This window comes from Triticum urartu, chromosome 3A (genome assembly GCF_056163025.1).
Source record: "Triticum urartu cultivar PI428250 chromosome 3A, HENAU_Tu73, whole genome shotgun sequence".
Classification (NCBI taxonomy): domain Eukaryota; kingdom Viridiplantae; phylum Streptophyta; class Magnoliopsida; order Poales; family Poaceae; genus Triticum; species Triticum urartu.
In genome coordinates, this window is record NC_141875.1 from 55,222,133 (window position 1) to 55,248,318 (window position 26,186).

Sequence of the window (26,186 nt, forward strand, 5' to 3'; positions counted from 1 at the left end):
GCATGTAAAAAACAAGCACCTTTCACCGATAAATGGTAGTTACCATGGTTACATTGATCTCTTGCTGCCGAAACTTCGACAAGTCCCGAAGAAGTACACCTACTTGTGATAGTATTGCCACTCTCTCGGCTTCTTTGGGCAGGGATGAATCTTCAATTCGTCATCTGCTCCTAAAGATATTGCCATGCAGTCAGCTTCTCCCGACACATTCTCTGCATAGTAGGTAACACCACAACAAACATCAGTTCAGCCAAGCGACTTTGGTTTGTTTTGTAAAACACATGATTACAATAATAAATAAATTTACACGAGGATAAAAAATAGAGACACTTTCAATTAGCCCACTTTGCACTTAATTATAAGATGTAGATCCACGTTTCTTATATTTTCCTATCCTAATGAAGTAATGAGGGCTTCACATCTGTGTCTTCTTAAGCAAGAGAGCAGAGGACCAAAAGTACAACAACAACAACAACAACAACAAAGCCTTTAGTCCCAAACAAATTGGGGTAGGCTAGAGATGAAAGCCATAAGATCTCGTGACCAACTCATGGTTCTCGCACATGGATAGCAAGCTTCCACGCACCCTTGTTCATAGCTAGTTCTTTGGTGATACTCCTATCCTCCAGGTCACTCTTAACGGACTCCTCTCATGTAAAATTTGGTCTATCCGACCTCTCTCGACATTCTCCGCATGCTTTAACTGTCCGCTATGCACTGGAGCAGACCAATTCGGTATAAGTGTATCCAGAATCGACAAAATGAGCCAAAATTCTAGTCCATCAACACACACAAAACTAGTCACAACTCAATGGCTGGGTGCACACCAAGGAATCAAATCACCACAAAGGTCTATAAATGGAACATCATCTAGTCTACTAGAAATTAGGAACTACAAATATGATAAAGCACGTTTACTCTAATATGTGGAGTAAATAAAAACGGAGGGAGTACAATATAATTCAATGATTGGTAAAAGTAGCAGTTTAGATGTTCACATCTATAGACAATTTATAAATGGCTACCACATGGCTCCAGAATAAAGCAAACAAACTTCTAAATTCTAAAGGGGGATGAGTTATTTTGAGCGTCAAAACGTAAAACTCAAGGAAATCGGCACCGAAATACTGGTAAGCAAATAACCAATACAAGGAGCTATTAGCTATTCAATCAATACATATCAAATATCTTGAAACACCCAACAATGTACATTTTTCACACATGTGCAGCAGTTGGTAACTTGGCATGCATACATCATAGCAGATTACGTAAGCTAACAAATAAACTTGAGCTACACCTGCTATGCTAACGGAAAAACAATTGCACCCATAATAGCAGATTCAGAGGCGAAAGCATTCGTGCATGTTAGGATATCAGACCTGTAGTATTCATGTCAGAAACTTTATGCTAGGGGTCACTAGATAAGGAACTAATTCAAATTTCATAGAAATATCGTCAAAGCAAGATTATATAAGCCCACCCAAATCTTCACTCCCAGTCAGCTAGAACAAACAAGATTATAAATGATGCACTTGTTGTTTTCTACAAGCAGAAAAAGCTCTCAGTCCAAAAGCAACAGCACAAAACACTGGCTGATTCAGCAATATAACTTTTAGCTAGGGGAGAAGAACGAGAGGATTGCAACCTAAAGACTAGGACATCAAGTACAAAATAAACTTTTGCGTTGATACAACAGTTGAAATCTTTACACCATAACAATATAAACAGCAGACAAAGAGACTCGGGAGGACTCACCTTTAATTTTTGTAGACATCGTTGTAGTAGGGTGACAGTGGAGAGCTGGACGAAGATGAGGACCAAACAACACGGCCAGCGGACACGCATGTAGGAGGCAAGACATCCCAATCAACTACCCAATTACATACAACAAAAAAATTCATTGTATTCTCATTGCATCTGACAAGGCAATGAGGTAGGACTGCTACAGCTGGGATCATGTAAATTCTCTTGTCGGGACTTAGCATAACCCGCTCCGGAACAATATATGGTTATATTAGCCCTTCTCGATGATGTTGCACCAGAGAGAGCTAAGCAATGTCCGGTTTTCAATATATTTACTTGACAAGACAAGTATTTTTACCAAAATACAAAGCCAGAGAGAGCCCTTTGATAAAACTAAACCATACTAGAATAGGGCCCTTCTATAGCAAGAGGAAAATTGACTAGCCAGCAGGAACCACTAGAGCATCATCTACTGATATAATTGAGGCCAAACCCAAAACCTAAGTGGCCTTGGCACCCAAAGTTATACGCATAGCCATGGCTCTATGATTACGTGCTTAGAGCAAGGGGGGGAAAAGGCTCAGAGGACTCACCTTCAATTTTTGTAGCCATCGCTATTGCAGGGTGACAGTGGAGAGCTGGACAAAGACAATGAGACCAAGCCCAGCCTACATGGCCGGTGAATGCACGCGCGGGAGGCAAGACAACCCAATTAACTGCCCAACTACATACAACGAAAAAGTTAAGCTTTTTCTCAGATCGTACAAATCATAAGTGGATGCTAGTAACATGTAACATGTTGTTCGGAAATGAAACTAACGCCTTGCATCAATGATACCGAGAGTTTCAGCACCATCTACTCATCTTTTGTTCAGGGCTAATCGATGAACTAAGCAAGTGCTGACCAAACCAAAAGGCTCTAAAGAAAAGCATGGTTACAAGAAGCAGCTCCAGTGTTGGATAGCAAAAGCAAGCAGCAAGTATCTGAATATATCAACCAACAGAATCAAGAAAATCAACAAAAAAATCAGTATCTTCTCTAGAGCATAAAACAGTCAACCATGGCCAACAAAAACATATCTCAGTCACTGGACAAAATTAATACTGCAGTAGCAAGGAGGCCACTGGCACTTTTTATGCAGATTCTGAACAATGTGAATACGAGCAATGTTACACTTACAGTCATTTTTCTACTGATGGGAGGTTACGGATGGAAGTGGCCTCATTAGATTGGGGACAGGAGGGCCCCACACCTAAAATTCAGGGGGGAGTGGTAAATTAGAGTCTGCCAAATCTGTCCGTAGAAGAGTTTATGTAAGTGCCGTCCGTAAGTGGAGCATTGTGGATGGGAATACAACATGCACAACTGTACCAGCAGAAGTGGCCGTCCAATTATACAAGGAGAGGAAAAAAATGTTACCCTAGTCATTCCTGGCGAGGCACCAAAGTAGCCAGCCAATAGTGGAGAACCAGGATATTAATCTACATCTCCAAGGAGTACAATGACTCCAATGCCATGAGAAACAGAGGCAAAGGGTAACCTGCCAAGTTTTTGGCTAAACAGAACTCCCACTAATAACAAAGCAATCAAAGAGAGAAGGAACTTTGGTTGCTAGTTGAGTTAAACCATTTCCCCGAGAGGAATATAGGAATTCGGCTATAACAACATTGTATGTAGAGTCGCAAAAACTGGGAATTGATCAAATACAGGAGCAGGTAGATGGCAATGGTAGTTTTACAAACCCAATGACACTTGCTTGAGCTACAAATTATAAGTTGGAAACCGATAAGATTAAAACTTAGTGAACCGAGTATTTCAGAACATCAATGTCACTTAGCAGTGTACTCTTAGTGTTGTCCTGTACTCGAAGTTGATCATGTATTCCTTTAATATATGCCCACGAGGCGCGGATAAACATCAACAATTCCACAATCTCCCCCTCTATTCTTTGTACGGACGTGCTTTTCTTTTGGTTCCAATGTAATTGTGCTGTAACCACCCACTGAAGGATGCACATTTTACACATGTCCCGAAGATAGACTAGAGGTTAACGGGTATGTCAGGGGCGACTCCTCGGGCGACTCCCCGGGGGACCGCGGAGGCCGCCGCCGCGCCGAGCCCCTCCGCGGCGGCTAGGCGGGCAGGCATCGGGGGCCGTTTTTGGGCTCTGGTGGACGCGGACGACGAGGATGACGCCGGAGACAACGAAGACAGAGAAGGTTCGCCGCACTCGCCTACACCTTCGGATTTGATTTGTGATCTTTTTCATGCAGGATATGATGAAGATGATGTGGCCAAGACCGTAGACACGGTAGTGCCGGTGGAGGATCCGGCGCGGGTGGGGCTTCATCCGGACGAGAGGACGGAATTGGTGCGACGTGTCGTTCATCGGAGGAATGCGGCATCGGCGGTCAGGCCATGGAAGGGCCCGTTACCTAAGGTTCGCCTTCCAAATCTTACTCTCTTCGACAAGATTAGGCCAGATTCGTGGATTACGGTTAAGAAACGTAAGAACGGGAAGCTGAGGGGCGATCGTCCCACGCCGGCGGCGGCCATGGCATACGCAGGGCTCTCCCAGATCGCTGTGATGCGATCGGCTCGGTTGAATCAGTTGGTGGGCTGCGTTGGGCCGACTTCGTGTCGGTCGGAGATGAGAGAAGTTGGGCCTGGGACGCCTGGGTATGTGGCCCAGGCTGGACCGGTACTGAGTCTCTCACGTAGCGATACTCCATGCACGAACGCAGCGATCGATCTTTCCTCCGCTACCGTGCCGACGGCTGTTAACCCTAGGGCTCCTAGGCGCGGGACGCCGGGCTTCCCACCGTGCGGTGCGGGTCGGGCGAAGAGGATCCCACCTCTCCAGGACATGGCTGGTCGCGGGACGGCAGCGCCGCCGGCCAAAACAACCATGGCGGCCGCCCCTTCAGGTCGGGATGGGGTTGTGCCGCCGACGACCGGGGCTGCGGCGGCTCCTTCAGGTCGGGATGGGGCTGCGACGCCGAGTGCTAAGGCCGCCGGACGTGGGGCACCAGTGCCCACAGGCCAGAGGCAGCCGGCGGGTGATGGCGCGGCGCCGGCCTTCCCTGGTCGCGGCGTTGGTACCCAGCGGCCAGGGTATGTGCAGCAGCTGCCGTCGGCTGGTCGGGGTAGGCAGCGTCCTCCGGCACCAGGCTCGGTTGCCGTGCAGACGGCTGTGGGTCGGGGCGGGACTCGGCCCCCAACACCGGGCGCGGCGCACGTTGTGCAGCCGGCTGCGGGTCGGGGCGGGGCTCGTCCTTCGGCGTCGGGCGCGGCAGCACCAGGCCGGGGTAGTGCTTCAGGAGCTACGCCAACTTTAGGCAACCAGCCTCATGGCAAGCCTCCGCCGCACTACGTCGCGCGGCCCGCGCAGGATCGGGCGGGATCCGTGCAAACGAGACAGAATTCCAACTCTACAGAGTCCTTTGATCCACCCCGAGGTCAGTGGGGGGATGATGGTTCTCATGCATATGGAGTTGGACAGCATCGTGGGTCTTCATCCACGGGTGGTGGCCGTGGCTATGCCTGGCAGAGTGACGGGTCGGCTGAGAGACCGTTCCTCGGCCCGATAGGAGGTTTCGTCGAGGGGGCTTCCGGCCCGGATCACCGTCAGAGAGGAGGTTTTCGTGGTCATCGTGGTGGTAGGGGTGGGGGCCGTGGGAGATTCCGCCGTCCACCCCCGCCCCAGGCTGTTGATCCCGCGGCGTCCACAGCGGAGGTTGACCATACGCTCACCGAGTCCCAGGCGATGGAGGTGACGAACGCCGTGGTTACGGTCGAGGTCCCTGAGGCTGGGACGGTAGATGAGGCTGCTGAAAGGGCGTCCAAATATGCACGAAAGAAGGAACGGATGCTTTGTTACCGCTGCGGTGAGAAGGGTCACTTCATTGCTGAATGCGTGGCTCAGCTGTGTGAGACGTGTGGCAAGACTGTGCATGAGTCCGGGGAGTGCCCGCTAATGCGTGACCTGCCTCCGACGTTGAACATTTATGGAGTCTATTGTGCTGAGCTCATGTTTTTCGAGTCCCCGGCGGCGAGAGTGGTCCCGGAGGATACACTTAGCTTGACTACCGGGATTGTGAAAGCAACCCAGGGCGAGGTGACTGAGGCACAGATTGTGAGGAGGCTTCAGGAGTTGGCTCCCGGGGATTTTCGATGGGAACTGGTGCTTATCAAGGACAGGGCTTTCAAGGTCGAGTTCCCATCTGTGGATGATCTGCAGAGATTGTTGAGCTTTGGCTTGTGTCGAGTTCCCGGTACTACGTGTATCTTGGAGTTCCATGAGTGGAAGCAGGTGGAGCCTAAGGGGAAGCCGCTTACGCAAGTCTGGTTGCGGTTTACAGGGGCCCCTTCTAAGCCTCTGCAGGACGCTCGAGTGGTGGCTAGCATGGGCATAATGGTGGGGAAGACAGAAAAAGTGGATATGGCTTTTACACGTGCCCATGGGGTGGCCCGGATATTGGTCAGTGTGCTGGATATTGAGTTTGTGCCCGATAAGGTCAACTGGACTTATAGGGGAGTGGTGTTCCCGCTAGACATCGAGTTTGAGGACACGGATTTATTTGACGATGCGGTTAATGGTAATGATGTTGACATGCAAGACAGAGATGGTAATGCCGGGGCCAAGGGGGCACCGTCAGATGAGCCCACGCACGAGGGGTCTAATGGTTCTTCTCAGTTGCCCGGGGATGGGACCGGGAGTGAGCCTGCTACTTCCCCAGTGGTGCCCATGACTACTCTGCGTTTTGGGTCTTTTCAGCCAGCCTCGGCACCTCCCAAATTATGGAGTGACCGGGTAGATTCTGATGACTGTCTTGAGCACGCGCTCCCCCCGTTGGAGTTCGGGAGGGAGGCTGGTTTGTTTGCGGGTCGCCAGACCAGGACTAGGGTCGGAGCTACGGAGAGGAGCCTGGAGGGAGCTTCTCTTGCACTGGCACCCCAGGCGGACGTGACTCCGGTGTCGGCGTCTACGGGCAAGGTGAGTCGTGGGGGAGGAGCTTCGGGGCAGGTGGCCTCGCCTCCTCCCCACCCCACCACGCCCTCGGCGGCGTCGGTCACGCCGGCCCAGTGTGGGTCGGCCGGTACGAGGGGCGGGATCCCGAGGCAGGCGGCCTCGGCTCCTGCCTCCCCGACGGTGGCGGTAACCACCGCGGCAGCAGCGGAGCTGGGGGGGCGCTGGGGCAGGAGGCCTTGGCTCCCCCTTCACCCTCGACGATCAGGAGGACCGTCTCTCCCTCACTGATGGCTCACGCGTCTGAGCCTGCGGCTGCGGTCGGAGGAGGGCGCGGGCAGGCGGCCCCCGTCATCATCTCCTCTCCGCCCCTACCCATGACCAGGGTCCCTAGTGTGGGACTCCCGTCTCAGGGGATCGGGAGCCCGCTGACGCCTGCTCAGGTAACCCCAGTAGAGCCTTCGGGGGGCTCTATGCCAGGTGTTACTAGGGAGGAGGTGGTCGCGTTTGGCGGGATCCCGGACCCGATCGCCGAGGGGAGACAGATGAGTGCTCGCATCCTGGACGTCCCCGAGATTGATGATATGCAGCAGCGGTGCGCTATGAGGGCGGCCAAGCTTCAGGAGGCTGCTTTATCTTCCGGTATGTCTGTCAACATATCTAATTCCTTATTGCATTTTTCTAATGAGGACATTATAAATAATGCGAACCAATTCGGAGTTTCACTAGGGGCTACGGATAGTGCGATTTCCAATTCGGTGAATGTTTTATTAGATTTGGAGGCGGAACGTGCCCTAGAGACTATTCGTAACCTTGCAGCCGTTAAACCATTGAAGGATGATGAGATTGATGCGTTAGGGGTCAGAGTGCTAGACAAGCTATGTGCGGATTTAGCACCACACAATCATGACTCTGACGAAGATGATGTTCCCCTACAGAATGAGGATAGTAATATTTGTGAACCCGGTTATGCGGACCGGGCGACAGAACCTAGTAAACCTAAGCGTAAGTGGAATCGGAAGATCTATCCAGATTCCGCCGTTCGTAGGAGTGCTAGGATTCGAACCACTAAAAAATTCCATGATGAATTATGAGAGGAATATTTTGGAATAGCAGAGGTCTGAAGGACTTGGCTAAAAGAAGATTCCTTGCCGAGGCAGCTTTAGAGCAGAGGTTAGATTTTGTTGCTCTATCGGAGACGGGTAGAGATATCTTTGCACCCCAGTTTCTCTCTTCTCTGGTGGGTGGTATTGATTTTGATTGGCATTGCCTCCCTCCGCGAGGAAGGTCGGGTGGTATCTTACTGGGTGTGAGATGCGATTCGCTAGAAGTCCGCAGTGTAGTGATGGGCGACTTCGCGGTGAAGTTCCGAGTCAGGTCTAGGATAGATGGTTTCAACTGGGCTTTGGTGGCGGTGTATGGTGCCGCACAGCCAGAGCTTAAAGCGCAGTTTCTGGCTGACTTGGTTCGTATCTGTGGGTCAGAACAGCTTCCAATTTTAGTTGGAGGTGATTTCAATATCATCAGGAGGAGAGAGGAGAAGAACAATGATAATTTTGACGGTAGATGGTCGTTCATGTTTAATACCATCATTGAAAGCTTGGACCTGAGAGAGATAAAGCTTTCTGGTAGAAAGTTCACCTGGGCTAATGCTCTGCCACACCCAACATATGAAAAACTTGATCGAGTTCTTGCGAGCGTGGAGTGGGAACAAAAGTTCCCTCTGGTGACGGTACAAGCTCTTTCAAGGGGAATATCTGATCATACTCCATTGTTCGTGGACTCTGGTGAGCCGAACCATGTGGGTAACAAGAATACCTTCTCCTTCGAGATGTCTTGGTTTGAAAGAGAGGGGTTTTTGGATTTGATTGCCCGGGAGTGGGATAAAGGTCTTGGAGGCAAGACTGCGTTAGAGCGTTGGCAGAATAAAATTAGGCATTTAAGGAGTTTCTTACGGGGATGGGCTAAGAACCTCAGTGGTGTGTATAAGATGGAAAAGGATAGACTCCTTGCTCTTATACAGGCCCTGGACATACAGGCCGAATCCACTATCCTAACGCCAACTGAGCTTCAGGCTAAAAATGAGGCGGAGAAGAGGTTGAAAGAACTGCTCCGCGAAGAAGAATTGAAGTGGGCTTTGCGTGCTAAAGTTTGCAAAGTGGTCCAAGGGGATGCGAATACTCAGTTCTTCCATTTGATAGCCAATGGCAAGCACAGAAAGAAGCATATCTTTCAGCTTGAGCAAGACGAGGGTACTATCTTAGGCCAGGACAATCTAAAAACATATATTACCGACTATTATAAGCAGTTGTTTGGACCTCCAAAGGATAATTGTGTGTCCCTCGATGAGTCCAGGACTGAGGATGTGCCTCAGCTATCGGCTAGCGATAATGATATTCTGGTTGCCCCGTTCTCGGAGAAGGAGGTGTTTGATGCTATTGCACAGATGAAAAATAATAAGGCTCCCGGGCCGGATGGATTCCCGGCAGAGTTTTATAAAAAGTGCTGGCACATTATTAAGGGGGATTTATTAACTATGTTTCATGACCTATTCAGTGGCCAGCTTCAATTATTTCATTTGAATTTTGGGACAATCACATTGCTTCCCAAGAAGACGGATGCGGTGAGGATTGAGCAATTCAGGCCGATCTGTCTCCTCAATGCTAGTTTCAAAATTTTCACCAAGGTCGGGACAAACAGACTTACACAGATTGCGCATTCTGTGGTGCAGCAGTCTCAAACTGCTTTCATGCCGGACAGAAATATCCTTGAAGGGGTGGTCGTCCTGCATGAAACGCTCCATGAAATCCATTCCAAAAAATTAGATGGAGTAATTTTTAAGGTGGATTTCGAGAAAGCGTACGATAAGGTCAAATGGCCATTCCTCCAACAGTCATTGCGTATGAAAGGTTTTGATGAAGCCTGGCGTCGACAGGTTGAATCATTTACGCAAAAAGGTAGTGTAGGAATTAAAGTTAATGATGACATAGGTCATTACTTCCAGACACATAAAGGCCTCAGACAAGGAGATCCGATGTCCCCTATCTTGTTTAACATTGTGGTGGACATGTTAGCAATTTTGATAGGAAGGGCTAAGGAGAATGGTCAAGTCGGTGGATTGGTACCTCATCTAATTGATGGAGGTGTATCCATCCTTCAGTACGCCGATGATACCATCATCTTTATGGAGCATGACTTGGCCAAGGCGAGAAATATGAAGCTGGTGCTATGCCTCTTTGAACAATTGACCGGGTTAAAGATTAACTTTCATAAGAGCGAGCTGTTCTGCTTTGGTAGGGCCCAAGATGAACAGGAGGCTTACAGGCAATTGTTTGGGTGTGAGTTGGGCCAGTTACCCTTCTCTTACCTGGGGATTCCAATCCATCATCGTAGGCTGACTAACAGAGAGTGGAAGTGCATCGAGGATCGGTTTAAGAAAAAAATGAGTTGCTGGAAGGGTAAGCTCATGTCATACGGAGGCCGATTAATCCTGATTAACTCGGTGCTCACGAGTATGCCAATGTTTCTCCTATCGTTCTTTGAGGTCCCAGTTGGAGTCAGGAAGAGACTGGACTTTTATCGATCGCGCTTCTTTTGGCAGGGTGATGAGCATAAAAGAAAATATCGGCTTGCTAAATGGGACATCATCTGTAGACTGAAAGACCAAGGGGGTCTAGGTATTGAGAATCTAGAAGTTAAGAATAGATGCCTTCTTAGCAAGTGGCTGTGGAAGCTCTCATTGGAGAATGACGCCATGTGGGCTCAAATCCTTCGCAGCAAGTACCTCCAGACAAAAACTTTGTCCCAGGTCACTGTTAGGCCGACCGATTCGCCTTTCTGGAAAGGCTTGATGAAAGTAAAACAGTCGTTATTTAATAGGACGAAGTTTGTTATTGGAAACGGCACGAGTACACGTTTCTGGGAGGATACTTGGCTCGGCGATACACCCTTGGCCATCCAATATCCGTCGTTATACCGTATCCTGCAACGACGTGAGGTGTTCGTTGCATCGGTCTTTCAATCGACCCCCTTAATATTCAGTTCCGACGAACGCTAGCGGGCAATCGTTGGGAACAATGGCTCCATCTAGTTAGGAGACTGATGGACGTCCAGCTTTCACAACAACCCGATGAATTATGCTGGAAACTGACTAAATCTGGAGCATTTACGGTTAAATCAATGTATATTGATGTTATTAACTCAAACTCCATTCCTACGTCCAAGCATATTTGGGATGTCAAAGTTCCTTTGAAAATAAAAGTGTTTATATGGTTTGTCCATAAACAAGTTATTTTAACTAAGGACAACCTTTTGAAGCGTAATTGGACAGGACCTACTAGGTGTAGTTTCTGTGATCGGGATGAGACTATCAAACATCTCTTTTTCGATTGCCCGTTAGCCAAGGTACTTTGGCAGACGATCCACATTGCTTTTAGTATCACTCCACCGAATTCTGTTTATGCGTTATTTAGGACATGGCTTAATGGGATTGAGCCTAACTTAGCGAGACACATTCGGGTTGAAGTTTGTGCTTTGCTGTGGACTATCTGGACTTGCAGAAATGATTTGGTTTTTAACAGAATATCATGTATACATTTTTTGCAGGTCATATTCCAAACTACGGCACTGATCCGTTCGTGGTCGCTGCTCACTCAGACGGAGGCCAGGGAGCATTTGGTTACTGGGTCTTTCCGATGGGAGATGGTAGCTCGGGATATTATCAACCGGTTTGGATGGCGGTCATGTAATAGGATTGCTTAGATTTCCTATCTATTTTTTTAGCCAGCCGGTTGTGCCGTCTTTTCTTGGCTAGTTGGTGTTTCTAGCCCCTGTTTTTGCTCTGTGTGAGCTGTCTGTACTTTTATTTTGAGACCTTTGGTACCATGTTGACACTACTTTTTTGGTTAATAAGAGGGCCGTATGCATCTTTCTGATACAGAGGCCGGGGAATCACCCCTTTTTCAAAAAAAACGTGCTTTTCTTTTGCTTTTCTTTGTGAATGGATAGACGCGCTTTGGGAAATTTACCGATCGACATGCTACTTATTACCGTGCGCTGGACCGCTGGTCACCGCCGTGTATCTTATCGGGGTCACTCACGGTCGGGCCGCGCTTTCGCTTTACGCCGGAAACGGCAAGTTTCCACGGCCCGGAAGGAGGCGCGGTGACCCAACCACTTCCCAGACTGGCAACGCAGCCGCCGCTTTTGTTTTCTTCCACGCGCACCGCCGCAGAGGATCGGTGACCGGCTTGCTTTCCGGTCGGCTGTGACGGGCGGACCTTTCACAGTACTACTATCCATCACTAGTCGCCGGCGAAACTAACTGGAATTTTCGTCTGTACGGCGGCGCGTGGCCACGGACTATCACTAGAGGAGAGGAGAGCACCACGGACTGACTGACTTGCTGCTCGATCTCTTCTTCTTCTACCTAGCTTGGCGTCGGCGTCGATCACCAGTCCCCGCGTTCCGAGTCTAGAGAAGATGGGCCGCGGGAGGACGGAGATGAAGAGGATCCACAACGACGTGTCGCGCCGGGCCACCTTCGGCAAGCGCCGCCGCGGCCTGCTCAAGAAGGCGCGCGAGCTCGCCGTGCTCTGCGGCGTGGACCTCGGCCTCCTCGTCTTCGACGACGGCGGCGCCGGCAAGCTGTTCGACTACTGCAGCCCCAGCACAAGGTCCGTTCTCCGTCCGTTCCGTCACGCGCTAGTCGAGACAAGCGAGATTCTGCATTATGGTTTTGATGATCATGCCGATTACTGAATCTGCATCCCTTGCAAGTGCCATCTTTGGCATCGTCCTAGCCTGCCGCAGTATTGGCAATTGGCATGCTCGAATTGTGTTTTGTTTGTGATCAAGTTAGCCAGATGATGCTTTCGAATTTGGCTCTGATTTTAATCTTCTGCTCGGATTCAGATGCTTATGTTCATATTCAGTGTACAATATTACTATAGTTGTGACATATTTATACTTCACCTGTCAATGTTAAGCTGGAGCGAGCTAATTCAGCGCTACGAGAGCATCACCAACCACAAGTTCCAGTTCCAGGGGATAGATCATGATGATGATGATCAGGTCAATAAACAAACACATCCAGTCATGTACAACATACACACACACATTTGTACACTCAGAGTTAACTGCATGCTTGCCTTTCTGATTGATCTATGCGATTCTTCGCACACAGCAACCGTTGGCGGATCTGAGGCGTGAGCGTGACCGTCTCGAGGCCAGCGTGAGGAGGCAAACCGGAGAAGATCTGCCATTCGCCGCGACGGCGGCCGAACTGGACGATCTGGAGCAGCGGCTGGAGTGCGTGCTGGGTGAAGTCCGTGAAATGAAGGTACACACATCCTACACTGCACACAATTCTGTGTTGCTCACATGCCCAGTGTTTGAGTGAGCTGCATGACAGTCTCGTGTGTGTGTGTGTGTGTGTGTGTGTGTGTGTGTGTGTGCAGGACAAGCTGCTGGAGCAGCAGTTGGCCGAATCATACCACAAGGTAAGCGTAATCCTAGGAGAACCAAAATCAATTCAATCAGAGGCACACACGCAAATTTTCATCTGGAAACTAACTGTGGATGACATTGCACATATGACACGTAGGTGCACATCTTGGAGGACCAGAACAGCTACCTTCGCCGCATGGTAATTTGCATCGCTGCCTGCCTATGTCTGCTGAGCTGCTATGCATACTTACTGACTTCCTGAATTTGTTTTCACTCTTTGTCAGATGGGCGAGGAGGGGCAGCAACGTGCTGCTGTGGAGGCGTCATTGGTGGCGCCAAAGCTACCGGCGATGGCGTTCGGGGGATCCTTCCCGGAGGAGGAGGAGAAGGAGGAGTTGACGGCCCTGCGTTTGTGGCCGCGGCAGCTCCCCGACGTGTAAGGCATATGCCTGAAGCCCAGCCTGCAACTCCGGTGATTAAGGTCGTGGGCATGGACACACTACTAGACCACCTTCCTGCAGAAAAAAAGACTGCCTTATTGGTGATCAATCTGCATCCTAACAAGACTGCCTTATTGTTCTGTTGTTTTGCAGGTCGAAGAGAGATGATAGCCTGACGGAACACAAACGGAGATTATAATTGACGATTAGTTATTAAGAATCTAGCTTAAACTTACTAGTAGCAGGCCTAAGGATCCGGCGTATGTTCAGAGAGCATGCATATATACGTTAACAAGTAGCAGACGGACGCCAGTATTTTGCTCCGCACAATTTCCTGTACGACTGTGTGAGCAGCACTCCCAAATCCCCATATGTAGTGGTATCACGTTGGTTCATATGAATTTTACATCAGTGTTGGAGCTCTTTTTTTTTGAAAGAAAGTGTTGGAGCTCTGACGTGAATGGATTGATCAACATGCATGGGTACTACTTCGATTTTTTAGGTAATATCGCTAAGGTTTATTGGTCAACCATAGCTTCCTTCTTCCTTGCAGCCTTGCCACGAGAGATGGAGCGTTGTGTGCCTGCTTGCCTGGTGCTGGGCTAACAGGCCCTGCAAGTTACACCAAATTGGATGCGCAGCTAGGGTTCTTCGCTAGAGAATTTGCCAATATTAACCCAAACTGGAAAATTACAAAAGCTATTCAAACAAAAAATTGGAGGGGGGAGTTCATGTTGCTTCGCTGAACTTGTTCTAGAGTTTTAGATAGACTTTTAGGTAGTAAAACTTAAATTTCGATTTGGTTCAGTTTACATCCAAACTTTGTAAACCGTTCACCTTGGCGAATTCAGCAAGCTAGTCGCACTCCATGCTTGAGTTGCCTGTGTGCATGTGGCTGCGGGTTGCCTGCCTGCTTCACGACGGCCGTCTTGGATCGATCACGCCTTATTTCCAGGAAGTCGTCCATTGTGATAGTTGATAAACTCGGGACGAGACTTGAGGAACTCGTAGAACTCCTCGTCCGGCGGAGATACTCCACGTAGCCTCCCCCGCTCTTGAGGTGTAAAGTCTGCAAAAAGGCCGTATTTCTTTCGCACAGACGGGGAGTGGTGCGACTCGATGCACTCGACACTGGCCTTGAACAATTGAAACCGCATAGCCTTCTCTTCCTCGTCGAAATATGTTTTGTTGTACTTCTTCATCCAGTCCTCGAACTCCGCCTCCATGTCCCGCTCTTCCTTCAGGGGCTCGCTGCCACCAGTCGCCTCGTGTCCGGCCTTCCCATCGTCGCGCGCCTCGTCGCTGACGATCTTTCCAGGCTTCATGTCAGTCACCTCCTTCTCGTCCCGACTCATCTCTGTTTTTCTTGAGATGCAGAAACGCGAATCCACCGGATGACGCAGCCGCGGCTACAGCGGCGCCACCGACGGCGAGGCTCCTCCAGGAGTGGAGAAAGCGCGACGGCCTCCCAGCAGCCGATCCTCGGGTGGGCGGCGCTTGTGCCTGCGCGCGTGGCGAGAAGCTCCGTGTGAGGAGCGAACCGAGGGCCCGGAGAGACATGCTTGCGACCGCCCCCGGCCTCTTCGATTTCCTTTTCCCTCGTCTCCGCCGCGGCTGCCGCCTCGCCTGGATTCTAGTCTAGGGCTTGACGGACCTTCGCTCGTGCCTAGAGTTTTTTTTTTTTTTTAACATCGTGCCTAGCAAGGTCGTCTTCAGAAATTCGAGGACCCGATGCGAAATGCAAATGGGCCCTATAAAATCTAAAAGTTTCTTACAACAAAACATGGAAAACTCTTACCTCCTACTGACCGACCCGCGCGATCGTTCCACCTGCTCCTTGTCCGTCTGATCATGACTTTATCAGACGGTCGAGAGCATTCCCGCATAGGCCGGCTCCGTGTCCGTTTCCAGCAACCCAGCTCTTATTTCATGTCCGTTTCCTGCAACTGCAGATCTAGCGCTGGGCATCTGCCGCCTGCGGCACATGACGCGTGTCGCATGTAGACCCACTGCACCGCACATCATTCTCCCCTTATCTTATCTCTTCTTCAATAAGTCTTTCTTCCCCAACTCCTGCAGCACTGCCCGCCTCGTCCCAGCAATGCCGTCCTCATTATGGGCTTTTACCATTCGATGCCAACACTCCTCGTTCATGGCTGGCCATGGTCACCACCATCTCAAGCTCCTGCAACGCCACTGCTCACTCAAGCCAGCCGGCCGCCGCTACGCGCTCGCACGCGCCCGTGCTCGCGATCGGCCCACGCGCAGCAGTCGTCGTTCGCCGGTGAGGTAGAGTGAGGCATGGCTCACAGCGTGCTTCTGCAACAGCGGCAATGGCAGCGCATGTCCGCGGGCGACCATGGAGAGGTAGTATGCAAGCAGCAACTAGTGGCTACAGCCGCGAGCGCCATGGAGGTAGCATGCGAGCTCGTCGGCCGATACGGCCGGTGATGAGGATTGGCGGTGCTCGGAAGTGGATGGCCTTGTGGTTGGCACGACGACGCGAGCAACGGCGGTGTTGTCGGCAACACCTCCATTCACTTTCATTGATTTTTTTCTGCAACATCATCAATGTTTTAGAAGTTTCTTCTGCAACAACACCCATATTGCAGAAAAGTAAAGGCGATTTTTTTCCAGCAAGATCATTTATATTGCAAAAGCTCCTTCCGCAACAACACTCATGTTGCCGAAAAGTAAAAATGTTTTTTTTTGCAAAACCATGTATGTTGCAAAAATTCGTTCCGCAACAACGCCCATGTTGCAGAAGTTTGTATGTAACATGCTCTTTTGTCACAAAAGTTTTTATGTAACCTGATATTTTCTTTTTGAAAAAAATCTGAAACATGCTCTTTATTACAAAAGTTTTTCTGCAACATAAACTCTACTGTAAAGGTTTTTGCAACCTCATATATGTTGCAAAGTTTCTTTTTGGGGGTGCAAAGTTATTTTGCAACAAAACGCTTGTTTCTGCAACTCGACCTTTGTTTCAGGAATTAATGGGTCGAGGGAGGCGATCGAGCTGCGTGACAGAAGTAGATCAGATGGCCCCGCGCGCGTACATCGAACGGCCGTCGAGGTGGTGGATATTTCATACGGATCAGCCGGTGGACGCGTAGCAGTCCCCAAAAAAAACATCCTCCAATGCATTTTCGTTAATGGGGCGCCTGCAGTGCACACCACTTCCCGCGGGCTGAGCCGGCCCATTTAGCGTAGCAGTCCCCAAAAAAAACATCCTCCAATGCATTTTCGTTAATGGGGCGCCTGCAGTGCACACCACTTCCCGCGGGCTGAGCCGGCCCATTTAGCGTAGCAGTCCCCAAAAAAAACATCCTCCAATGCATTTTCGTTAATGGGGCGCCTGCAGTGCACACCACTTCCCGCGGGCTGAGCCGGCCCATTTAACTTTTTCTGTTATCTGCTATTTGTTAAATTGCAAAAAGAAGCGCAAAGGGAATCGAACCAGCGACCTCCTGCTTTCAAGCACCCCGCGCTAACCACCCACCGAACTCCTTCTGACCCTTTTAATTGCCTTCTTTTGAGTTGATTTACATATAGTGTTTTCGAATGGTTTTGTTCGTTTTTCTTTTTACATTTTTTCCTTTTTCTTTCTTTATTCTTAGACTTTTTGATAAATGATCACTGTGCAAATTTTCTTCAATTTCTCTTTTCTATTTGTAAAATCGATGAACTATTTTTCAGAAGGTGATTTTTTTTGAATTCAATAAACTTTTTTTCAACTCGATGAACTACTTTTTCAAATTCGATAAATTTTTCTAATTTGTGAATTTTTTAAAATTCGATGGATTTTTTTTCAAATTGGATGAACTTTTTCCAAATTTCATGAATATTTTTTCAAATTCAATGAGCTTGAGCATTTATTTCTAATTCGATGAACTTTTTTCAAAAAAAATCTATGAACTTTTTCAAATCGATGAACTTTTCGATTTTGGTGAACTTTTTTTCAAATACAATGAACATTTTATTTCAAATACGCTGAACTATTTTTCAATTCCATGATTTTCATTTTTGTGAATTTTTTCAATTGGTACAACCTTTTTTTATTCAAATAATTTGTAGCGGATATGTAATACCGGTATATGTTTTAAGTTTCGTACTGAAAGAATTGTCAAATAGTACTATTTTCCTCTAGCAATCAACAAAATTGAGTTTGGCTGGGTGGTTAACTTGATTTGTATTACTAACGCGTGGCTGCCTCTTTAGTCTTGGTCGGTGTTACAAATCGGGACTAAAGGTCCTCCTGCTGGGGCGCCCCACAGCGGCCACGTGGATCGCCTTTAGTCCCGGTTCATAACACGATCGGGACTAAATGTTGTGGGCATTAGTCCCGATCGTTTAGTCCCGGTTGCAGAATCGGAACTAAAGGTCCTCTGAAACGGGGACTGAGGCCCTTTCTTTCTACTAGTGTGCAAAAGACTTCTTCTCTCCAGCAAATCCACTCTTTTGCCTCTATAGGGACACACTATTAGGACATATCTTCTTATTTCTGGGGCAAAAAATTATTTTGATGCTTCTTTCGAATGCACAAAGATCCCAAGTCTAACGCATGAACAAACAACCACGGATATTGGTGTCTTTCTTAAATTTTTCCAGGATCAAAGGAGCATGCAAGTCTACATTCAAGTCTCGACCTAGCTCACCTTTTCTCCATTACAAGCAGAAGCACATGCTCTTGTACTTGCTACGAGGGTGACACAACTTTTGTAGATTAGCCAACCTACCTTCCTCACTGATAATCTCTCTTTGGCTAAAGCAACAACAAGAAAAAATGTATTAGCTGATGCGATTCCTTGGTCGATCACAAAGCTCGTTGCAGAGTTCTACGACACCACTCGAGAGTTACAATGGCACATGTTCCATATATTCAGGGAAATCAATGGGATATCCCACAGTGTAGCTCATCAGGTTCTGACCAGATCCACGGGACCTGTTTTTAGTTGTTATTCAGCTCATTCTCACTCAACTTGCCATGTCATCTCCACTTTGTCTACTTGTAACATTCAGGGAGTTGCAATTCATGTTGTACACTGCTACTATACTGAGTTGAATGAAGTTTTTTTTTGATCAAGAGTTGAATGAAGTTGGCACCATGGGGTGCCTTTCTCCGTTCAAAAAAAGAAGAGAAAAAAAACCTGGAGGCCCAGTTGCGGCAGGGCCCACATGAGCTTCAAGGCGTTAATTGGTGGGTCGGACTCGAGCGGCACCTGCTGCCGGAGCGTAGGCGACCAGGGCGAGGGTTGGACAGGGACTCGAGGCAGCGCCGGCCGGAGCGCACCAGGCCAGGTCTCTCTTCTTCTGCTCCCTCTCTCTCTTCCTCTGCTACCTCTGTATCTCAAATTCATTCAATATATAGATCGTGAACACGGCGGCTCTAGGCCATCGGCGGAGCGGCGAAAGGTGACTGGGATTCGAGTGGCGCCGGTCGAAGCGCGCCTGACCAGATCGAGCCGACGAGGGATTCAGGGTGGGCGCCGAGCAGCGGCGGAGGGGCGCCGCAGTGCTTGGAGGACTTGAGAAGAGGTAAATTTTTCCTGTCTTCTTCTATCTTACTTAAAAAGGGGAACTTTTCCCCCCATTTGATCTCGAGTCCCGATTTTGCTACTTCAGTTCAATCAAGATCAAGAGGAACAAGCATAATCGCATGGTGACTCCATATTTAAGCTAAAAGAAGAATTATCTTTCTTTCATTCTCTCAAAGTTAAAATTTTGCACTGGTTATCTTGCATTAAGAAATATACCGTGTATGGCTGTATGCAATATGAAGTTTGATCATTTACAACAAGTCATCTCGATCATGAAGTAATGCAATCTTTTTCCTTGTTCAGATCAGGGCTTTTGGTCAGGTATGGGAAGGACCGGAACCTTCGATCCGCTGCTGGGGACCATGACTAAGGCACCCAGAGTCATATGTACAGGGTGTGGCGACAGATCGAACCTGTAGTCTGCCTTGGAGCAGCTGTTGGTCTCTGTTGGGCAGCTTGGAGCTACTACGCGCGCAAGTCATGTCTGCGCACCTACGGACGCTACATGAACGGCAAGACAAGCGGCCCGGTGGTCGGCCGGGATGACGAGATCGACAGTGTCGTCTCCATTCTCTGCTGCAAGACCAAGAATTGTGTGGCACTCGTCGGAGCCCCAGGGGTTGGCAAGACGGCCATCGCCGAGGGCCTCGCACAGCGGATTGCTGCTGGGAAGGTCCCTGCCGAGCTTTCCAAGGCACGTGTCGTGGAGGTTGATCTGGGGGCCATGGTGGCCGGCACTGTACTGCGTGGTATGTTTGAAGAGAGAATTCCTTATTTAACACTCGCTTAAATTTTTGTGCCATATTTAACATCGTAAAACTTTTTCTTCCTTATCTAACAACAATGTTAAAATTTGTTCCCTTTGTGACACTTCCGTCTATTTTGAGTACTAACGGTGTTAAATGGCATATGAAAAGACGATCTTACCCCTAATGCAACTTGTGATCAAAATCATTCACATGGGGATCAATAACTTTTTCCTGCTGTTAATTGCAAAACTGGGCAGAACTTTTCTTGTAAACATGCAATTCTGGACAGTTTTTTATTTTAAAATTTAATTCAAAATTGGGCATAGCCTATGACACAATTCATATGTATATTGTTCAACACACACCTTTCAAATTTGCCAATGGCACGAGACACTCCATATACATCCAGACTCACATCCAAGTACACATATATGACTCACATACATCATACGTATACATCATATTAGCAACCCAAAAGTGGCTCACATCATGCCCAGGTTCACATACATTACTAGTCCACACATACATCATATTAGCAACCCAAAAGTGGCTCACATCATACCCAGGTTCACATACTACTCCAAGTCCACACATACATCATATTAGCAACCCAAAAGTGGCTCACATCATACCCAGGTTCACATACATTACTCCAAGTCCACACAACATGACATGAGCAGCAACAAAAGTGACATTAAGTGAAAGAAGTTCACAAGCTGAGCCGCCTTTTGCTTCTTGTGCCCATTGCAGGGCTAGTTGGGTAAGCTTTTTTGCTTCTAGTGCCCATTGCAGGGCTGTCAAATGGCACCATCGGATTGTTTTGATCCTTTTTAGCAAGCTCCATCTTCCTTGTGGCCCTTAAAATAACAACATGGCTGTCAAATTATTTTAGTGCATGTATGACAACAATACATATGGATATATTTGATACATGTATGGCAGCAAATAACAATATCAACTATGCATAATATGTGATATTAAAATCCAAAAATAGAAAAGGTCACCTTTTCCCCCCTTTTGCATTTTTCTTGTTTGTAGTCTCCAATGTTTGGTTATGCTTTCCCTTCTTCTTGGTTGTAGTTTCCAAGTTTTGGCTATGGATTACATGAATACATACAAATCGAACTCAGTTTTCGTTTGGCACAAATAAAAACTCAGTTATCATTTGGAACAAGCATTGGTGTAGAATCGGTAACCTTGGTGGAAAATACATAGCGGCTGCCGGCGCGTCATCACCTCTTGGCACAATGGATGATTCGGATGTTTTAATAGTCTTCCTCCTCTTCTTTGGTGGTTCTCTACACGAGAAATGAGAAAGTAGTGAACATTCATAGGTGATTACAAAACAATAATGCAAGAAAGTAGTTAACATGCAATAGGAGAGTAGAATGGATAGTAGATTACCTCATAGCCATGAAAGCAGCAATGTCATCTTTGTTACCCTTCTTGCACGTATGCCAATGGTGCCCGTATTCCTTGCAAATAGGGCACACGTGCTGGCCACTTTTCCTCTTTTTCTCACCACAACCCTTATGCCTCTCAGTTTGGGGCCGACCAGCTACAGCTTTTAACAAGGGTGGATGCATGAAGAATCCATGGTTAGATTCAGGCCACTGGGTCTTGTCACACATAGCAGGGATTAGTTGACCATAAGCTGCCCTAAACTTGTCAATGGAGTAATACGAGTCCACATAATTCTGTATATGTGCATTGACAAGTGATATGATGAATGCTAGAGCATGCTTGCAAGGAAGGCCAGAAACTTGCCATTGTCTACAAGAACATGTGTTGCCATGCAAGTTGACGACAAACCTAAACCCGCTGCCTCCCAATTGAGTAACTTCAGCAACTTCTTCCGAGCTTTCTACCACCTCCAAGTTTAACTCTCTACTCTTTGCATTCAACTTCTTCATTATGTGGGGCAAAATTAATAAGCCAGCTAACTTCTTTGCTACTTTTCTCCTTCGATTCCACATGATCATAATCATCTGCCTAAGCTTGTCCATTAAGTCATCCAAGTTCAAGGACTTGTGGTGCTTAATCCATTTATTGAAGCACTCTGCCAGGTTGTTGGTTACATAGTCCACCTTACAAATGGTTGAGAACTGACTCCTAGTCCACAACCTAGTGTGCCACTTCCTAAGATATGTAGTTGCCGCTGGCTTTGCTGTCTCCATTGCAACCCATTTTTTCTCAAATATATACTTGTTCCATGAGTAAGCAACAGCCCAAAGATGGTCATCAAATACCTTTCCGTGATACTTTTTCTTGAAGTTTGACACCAAGTGAAACATGCATTCCCTATGTTCTACCTCTGGGAAAACATCCTTTACCCCTGTCATCACCGCCTGCCCAGCATCAGTGCTTATGGCTAAACCCCTTGGCGACCCTATGGCTTGCCTAAGCAATTGCATGAACCAGATCCAGTTCTCATTTGTTTCAGAATCGAAAATTCCAAAACAAAGTGGATACATCCAATTATGGCCATCTACAGCGGTAGCACTGGCAAGCTGCCCCTTAAACCTGCCTATTAAGAATGTGCTATCTACTGCCAAATACGGTCTGCAACCACTAAGGAATCCATCTATGCAAGGTTTCAAAGCAAAGAAGAACCTTCTAAACCTGATTTTTTCTTTTATAGTGTAATGATCAATCTGCACTATGCTACCAGGGCAAGAGATTTCAACTTGTGATTTAAACCTATACAAATTGTCAAAGCTGCTATCCCAATCACCATATAGTTCTTTCAGAGCTAGCTTCTTACCCATATATACCCTCTTGTAGTGGATGTCAACCTTGTGGTGTTCTTTAATCTTTTTGCGCAATGCCTTCGCTCCGAGAGTAGCATCTTCAATCAGCCAATCCTTCACCTTATCACATATCCAATACTTGGTTGCATTCTTCATCTTCTTTTTTCCTTCTTGTACTAGAGCAATCATGACCACATGGGTTTTTCTTCACCTTAAAAAGAGAGATAGAGGTAATTAGCTAAAAACACTTGACAATTATGCAATAAATGTTCACAAATGAATAGAGTTAAACAATTACCATTACGGTACACTTATCCTCCGTCGTAGAAGCATGTATCCTCCATGGACAATTATCAGCATCTCGTCTTGAACAATAGCCCCTAAACCGACGAGGTGTACTATACTCGGTGTTATACTCAAATTCATGTTTGATTGCATGCTGAGAAAGTGCCAACTTGAACTCTTTCATGCTGGGATATGTAAAGCCTTTTGTCATTGGAGGGTCTAATTTGTCATACTCTACATGTGGAGTATGCTCTGCCTCATGCAACTCCTCATCCTCCTCTACTTCATCATCCTTTTCTTTATTAGGACAAAGAACCACATCTAAGGGCATAGGTTCGTCCACTTCATACATATTCTCCTCATCAACACCAACATGCTCATTCTCATGTCTTGGGTTGCGAAGGTAAGTATCATCCTCATGTTCTATATTGCTGTTAGGTTCATCCCACTCAGTGATAGGCTCATATGGCTCCGAGGGATCACAATATGCAATAATCATATGCAGCACCTTTGTCTCCGAGTGTTTTTCAAACATAATCATCAAATCTTGGTCAGATTTTACTTCTGGACAGTTTTTAAGAGCATAGTCATAATATTGCACATGTGCAACTTCCAAATAACGTGGCGGGTACTGCTCTACAATTGACTCGACCAAATCCTTATAATTTGTCAAGTCACAATCGATGACCTTCTCAAAACAAAAACATCTTATGTCCTTTCGAGCTTTCTTTGGATTGCCAAACAACTTAATTTTGAGCAAATAACTCGAATTTGGATCCATCCTGTGAATTAAAAAGACAACTTTAAACTTTGCTTTAAACCTATGCATGAGTATTGCTAGACAATCTGATCATCAACCGAAATTAAGTGAAAAGATCTCTTCCTCAAATACACAGCTACACAAACTAGCACAATCATGATAATTGCTACTAGATGGACTGGCCCTTACCCATCTGGACACGCCCATGTTGCTGGCGGCAACTGAGTACCGCCCTGGCCTGAAGCTGCTGCCAAGAACGACCCAGCCGTGCCCTCGTCGGAGACCCCAGCCACTGCCGCGCCCTGGCCCGAGCCAGCTACAGCCGAGCCACCGGCCAGGCCCGAGCCAGCTGTAGCCGAGTCTCCGGCCTGGCCCGATGCTGGCTCAACCCCACCGCAGCCCGAGGCTAGCCCGACGCCCTGGATTGACCTGACCTCAGCCCTGCCGGCGCCATCGGCAAGCCATGGCACGTCCGCAGCCGCGCCATGGCCGTCGTTCGCAGCCGCGCCATGGCCGTCGTCCGCGGCGTCGTCTCCATCCGCAGAACTGCCGCCATCCATAGCCCTCCGCCGCCGCTAAGCCTGGGAGGTTCGCCGCCGCCGCCGCCTCTAGGGTTGGGAAGAAAGGGGATGAGAAGAGTCGGGTCGGGAGAGAATAGAGAGAACGGGTTGGTCTCTGTTTTTCTTTTTCCTCAAAGGGTAATTTCGTCCAACGAGAAAATACTGACATCAGTCAATCCAGATCTTAACGACATATGCTAACGGACTTGACGGAAGTGTTAGAAAGGTAAAAAAAATTACACTTGGTGTTATTTAGGGAAGAATTTTTTTAGTGTTAAATAGGGAACCAATATTTAAAACAGTGTTATATAAGGAATTTTCTCATGTTTGAAAGCCGTTTGAAGACCATGATAAAGAAGGCGGAGAATTCGGGCGGCAATATAATTCTCTTCATCGACGAGATGCACATGCTGATTGGCGCCGGTGATAAATGGGGAAGCAATGATGCTGCTAATATTCCGAAACCCGCGTTGGCCCGTGGTCGTATCCGATGTGCGGGCGCGACAACTTTTGATGACTATCGCAAGTACATTGAGAAGGATGCAGCGCTCGAACGACGGTTCCAGAAGGTGCATATTGAAGAACCGAGCACGCAGGCGACCATTGCCATTCTGCGGGGCATAAAGCAGCAGTATGAACGGCACCATAGCTTGGAAATCCAAGATGCCGCTATTGTTGCTGCTGCAGAGCTCGCTGGCCACTACATCACTGGTGAGGAATTAATTTACTCGTATTGTTTCTTGAGGTGATCAGTAGAAGCATAACCTCACCTAGCTACTTAGGAAGTACTCCCTCCGTATCAAAACATAAGATGTTTTTTGACACTGTCATAGTGTCAAAAAACATCTTGTATTTTGATACAGAGGGAGTATGACAAAAAGAAAGAAAAAGAAATGCATGCTTAATTGGTCATGGTCAGATGCCCATCCCTGTTGAGGTCTACTAGCTCATGTGCCTATCCTTGTTGAGGTTTACTAGCTCATGTGCCCATCCTTGTTAAGGTTTACTAGCCCATGTGTTAAATTTTCTATCTACGTGAAGGTTATGATGTGCACTTCAAGGGCAAGAATGATCACATTAGAGCACCCTGGAGTAACTATGTTATGTTACCTTGGATACTTGAAGTTGAAATAATCTATGAATCTTTTTAAGGTTCTAATTAATCCGTGACAGTCATATGTATAAAACTATAAATTGATGGGGTAACCTGAACTGCAATGTTTCTTCTCTGCCGAGTTGCACTTGTCAGTGGCAAGAATGGCTATATGTTGTAGTACAATGTTAATGGGTTTTATCGCTGGATGTATTTGTAGGTCGTCAGTTTCCTGATAAGGCTATTGATCTGATTGATGCGGCGTGTGCTACTGCAAAGAAAATGATGCAGAATGACAGTCAAGAAAAGGAAGAGGACAATGTGAAGAAAGCAATTGTTGCACCAAATCATGTCGCACAAGTGAGCATTCTCTTCCAAATGACTTTTGTGTACCATTTCGATCAATGAGATGTGTTTTTCATGCAAACTCTAACTTTGTCATTTGAAGGATGTGAGCCGATGCACCGGAATTCCTGTCTCTACGCTTGATCAAGAGGAGAAGGATAGGTTAATCCACCTAGCGGATAGACTTCATGAGCGAGTTGTTGGCTAGGATGAAGCGGTAAATCTGGTTGCAGAAGCAGTCTTACGTTCCAGGGCTGGCCTTGATCAGCCTGGCCAACCCATAGGCTCGTTCCTCTTCTTAGGATTGACTGGTGTTGGAAAGACAGAGCTTGCAAAAGCTCTTGCCGAGCAGCTATTCGACAGTGAGAAAATGTTGGTTCGCATTGACATGTCTGAATATGTTGGGTTTGGAGCTGTGGCGCGCCTAATTGGAGCTGCACCAAGGTTTACTTTGTATATTGTATGCTCATTACGTTATGATATCAGTACGGATCTTTCATTTGA

General features: G+C 47.5%; 3 protein-coding genes and 1 pseudogene across 7 annotated transcripts; 3 read left to right on the forward strand and 1 right to left on the reverse strand.

Annotated features, from left to right (window-relative positions):
- The first annotated feature begins 3,800 nt into the window (after positions 1 to 3,800).
- Positions 3,801 to 11,636, forward strand: LOC147978495 (uncharacterized). The gene is made up of 2 exons (XM_087514771.1): positions 3,801 to 4,184; positions 11,319 to 11,636. The coding sequence occupies exons 1-2, from the start codon at positions 3,801 to 3,803 to the stop codon at positions 11,472 to 11,474; spliced, it is 540 nt and encodes a 179-aa protein (XP_087370897.1). The 3' UTR covers positions 11,475 to 11,636.
- Positions 11,637 to 12,099: 463 nt separating this feature from the next.
- On the forward strand, positions 12,100 to 14,088 carry LOC147978496 (MADS-box transcription factor 29-like). Its single transcript, XM_087516611.1, has 7 exons — positions 12,100 to 12,388; positions 12,701 to 12,785; positions 12,898 to 13,053; positions 13,172 to 13,213; positions 13,318 to 13,359; positions 13,445 to 13,641; positions 13,754 to 14,088. Exons 1-6 carry the CDS (start codon positions 12,195 to 12,197, stop codon positions 13,598 to 13,600), a joined length of 675 nt encoding a protein of 224 aa, XP_087372737.1. The 5' UTR covers positions 12,100 to 12,194; the 3' UTR covers positions 13,601 to 13,641; positions 13,754 to 14,088.
- A 5,437-nt stretch (positions 14,089 to 19,525) lies between these two features.
- LOC125547915 (chaperone protein ClpB1-like) overlaps positions 19,526 to 26,186 on the forward strand; it is a 57,195-nt pseudogene continuing 50,534 nt past the window's right edge.
- On the reverse strand, positions 20,280 to 24,321 carry LOC147978497 (uncharacterized). Of its 5 annotated transcripts, none has more exons than XM_087546328.1 (6): positions 22,938 to 23,072; positions 22,654 to 22,850; positions 21,294 to 21,447; positions 21,086 to 21,187; positions 20,894 to 20,983; positions 20,280 to 20,764 (listed from the first exon to the last, which is right to left on the reverse strand). In XM_087546328.1, the coding sequence occupies exons 2-6, from the start codon at positions 22,826 to 22,828 to the stop codon at positions 20,599 to 20,601; spliced, it is 687 nt and encodes a 228-aa protein (XP_087402454.1). In that variant the 5' UTR covers positions 22,829 to 22,850; positions 22,938 to 23,072; the 3' UTR covers positions 20,280 to 20,598. The 5 variants fall into 5 exon arrangements, with proteins under 5 accessions (XP_087402454.1, XP_087402453.1, XP_087402451.1 ...); XM_087546327.1 differs by having other exon boundaries at positions 21,294 to 21,453; XM_087546325.1 differs by having other exon boundaries at positions 20,280 to 20,746; positions 21,294 to 22,850.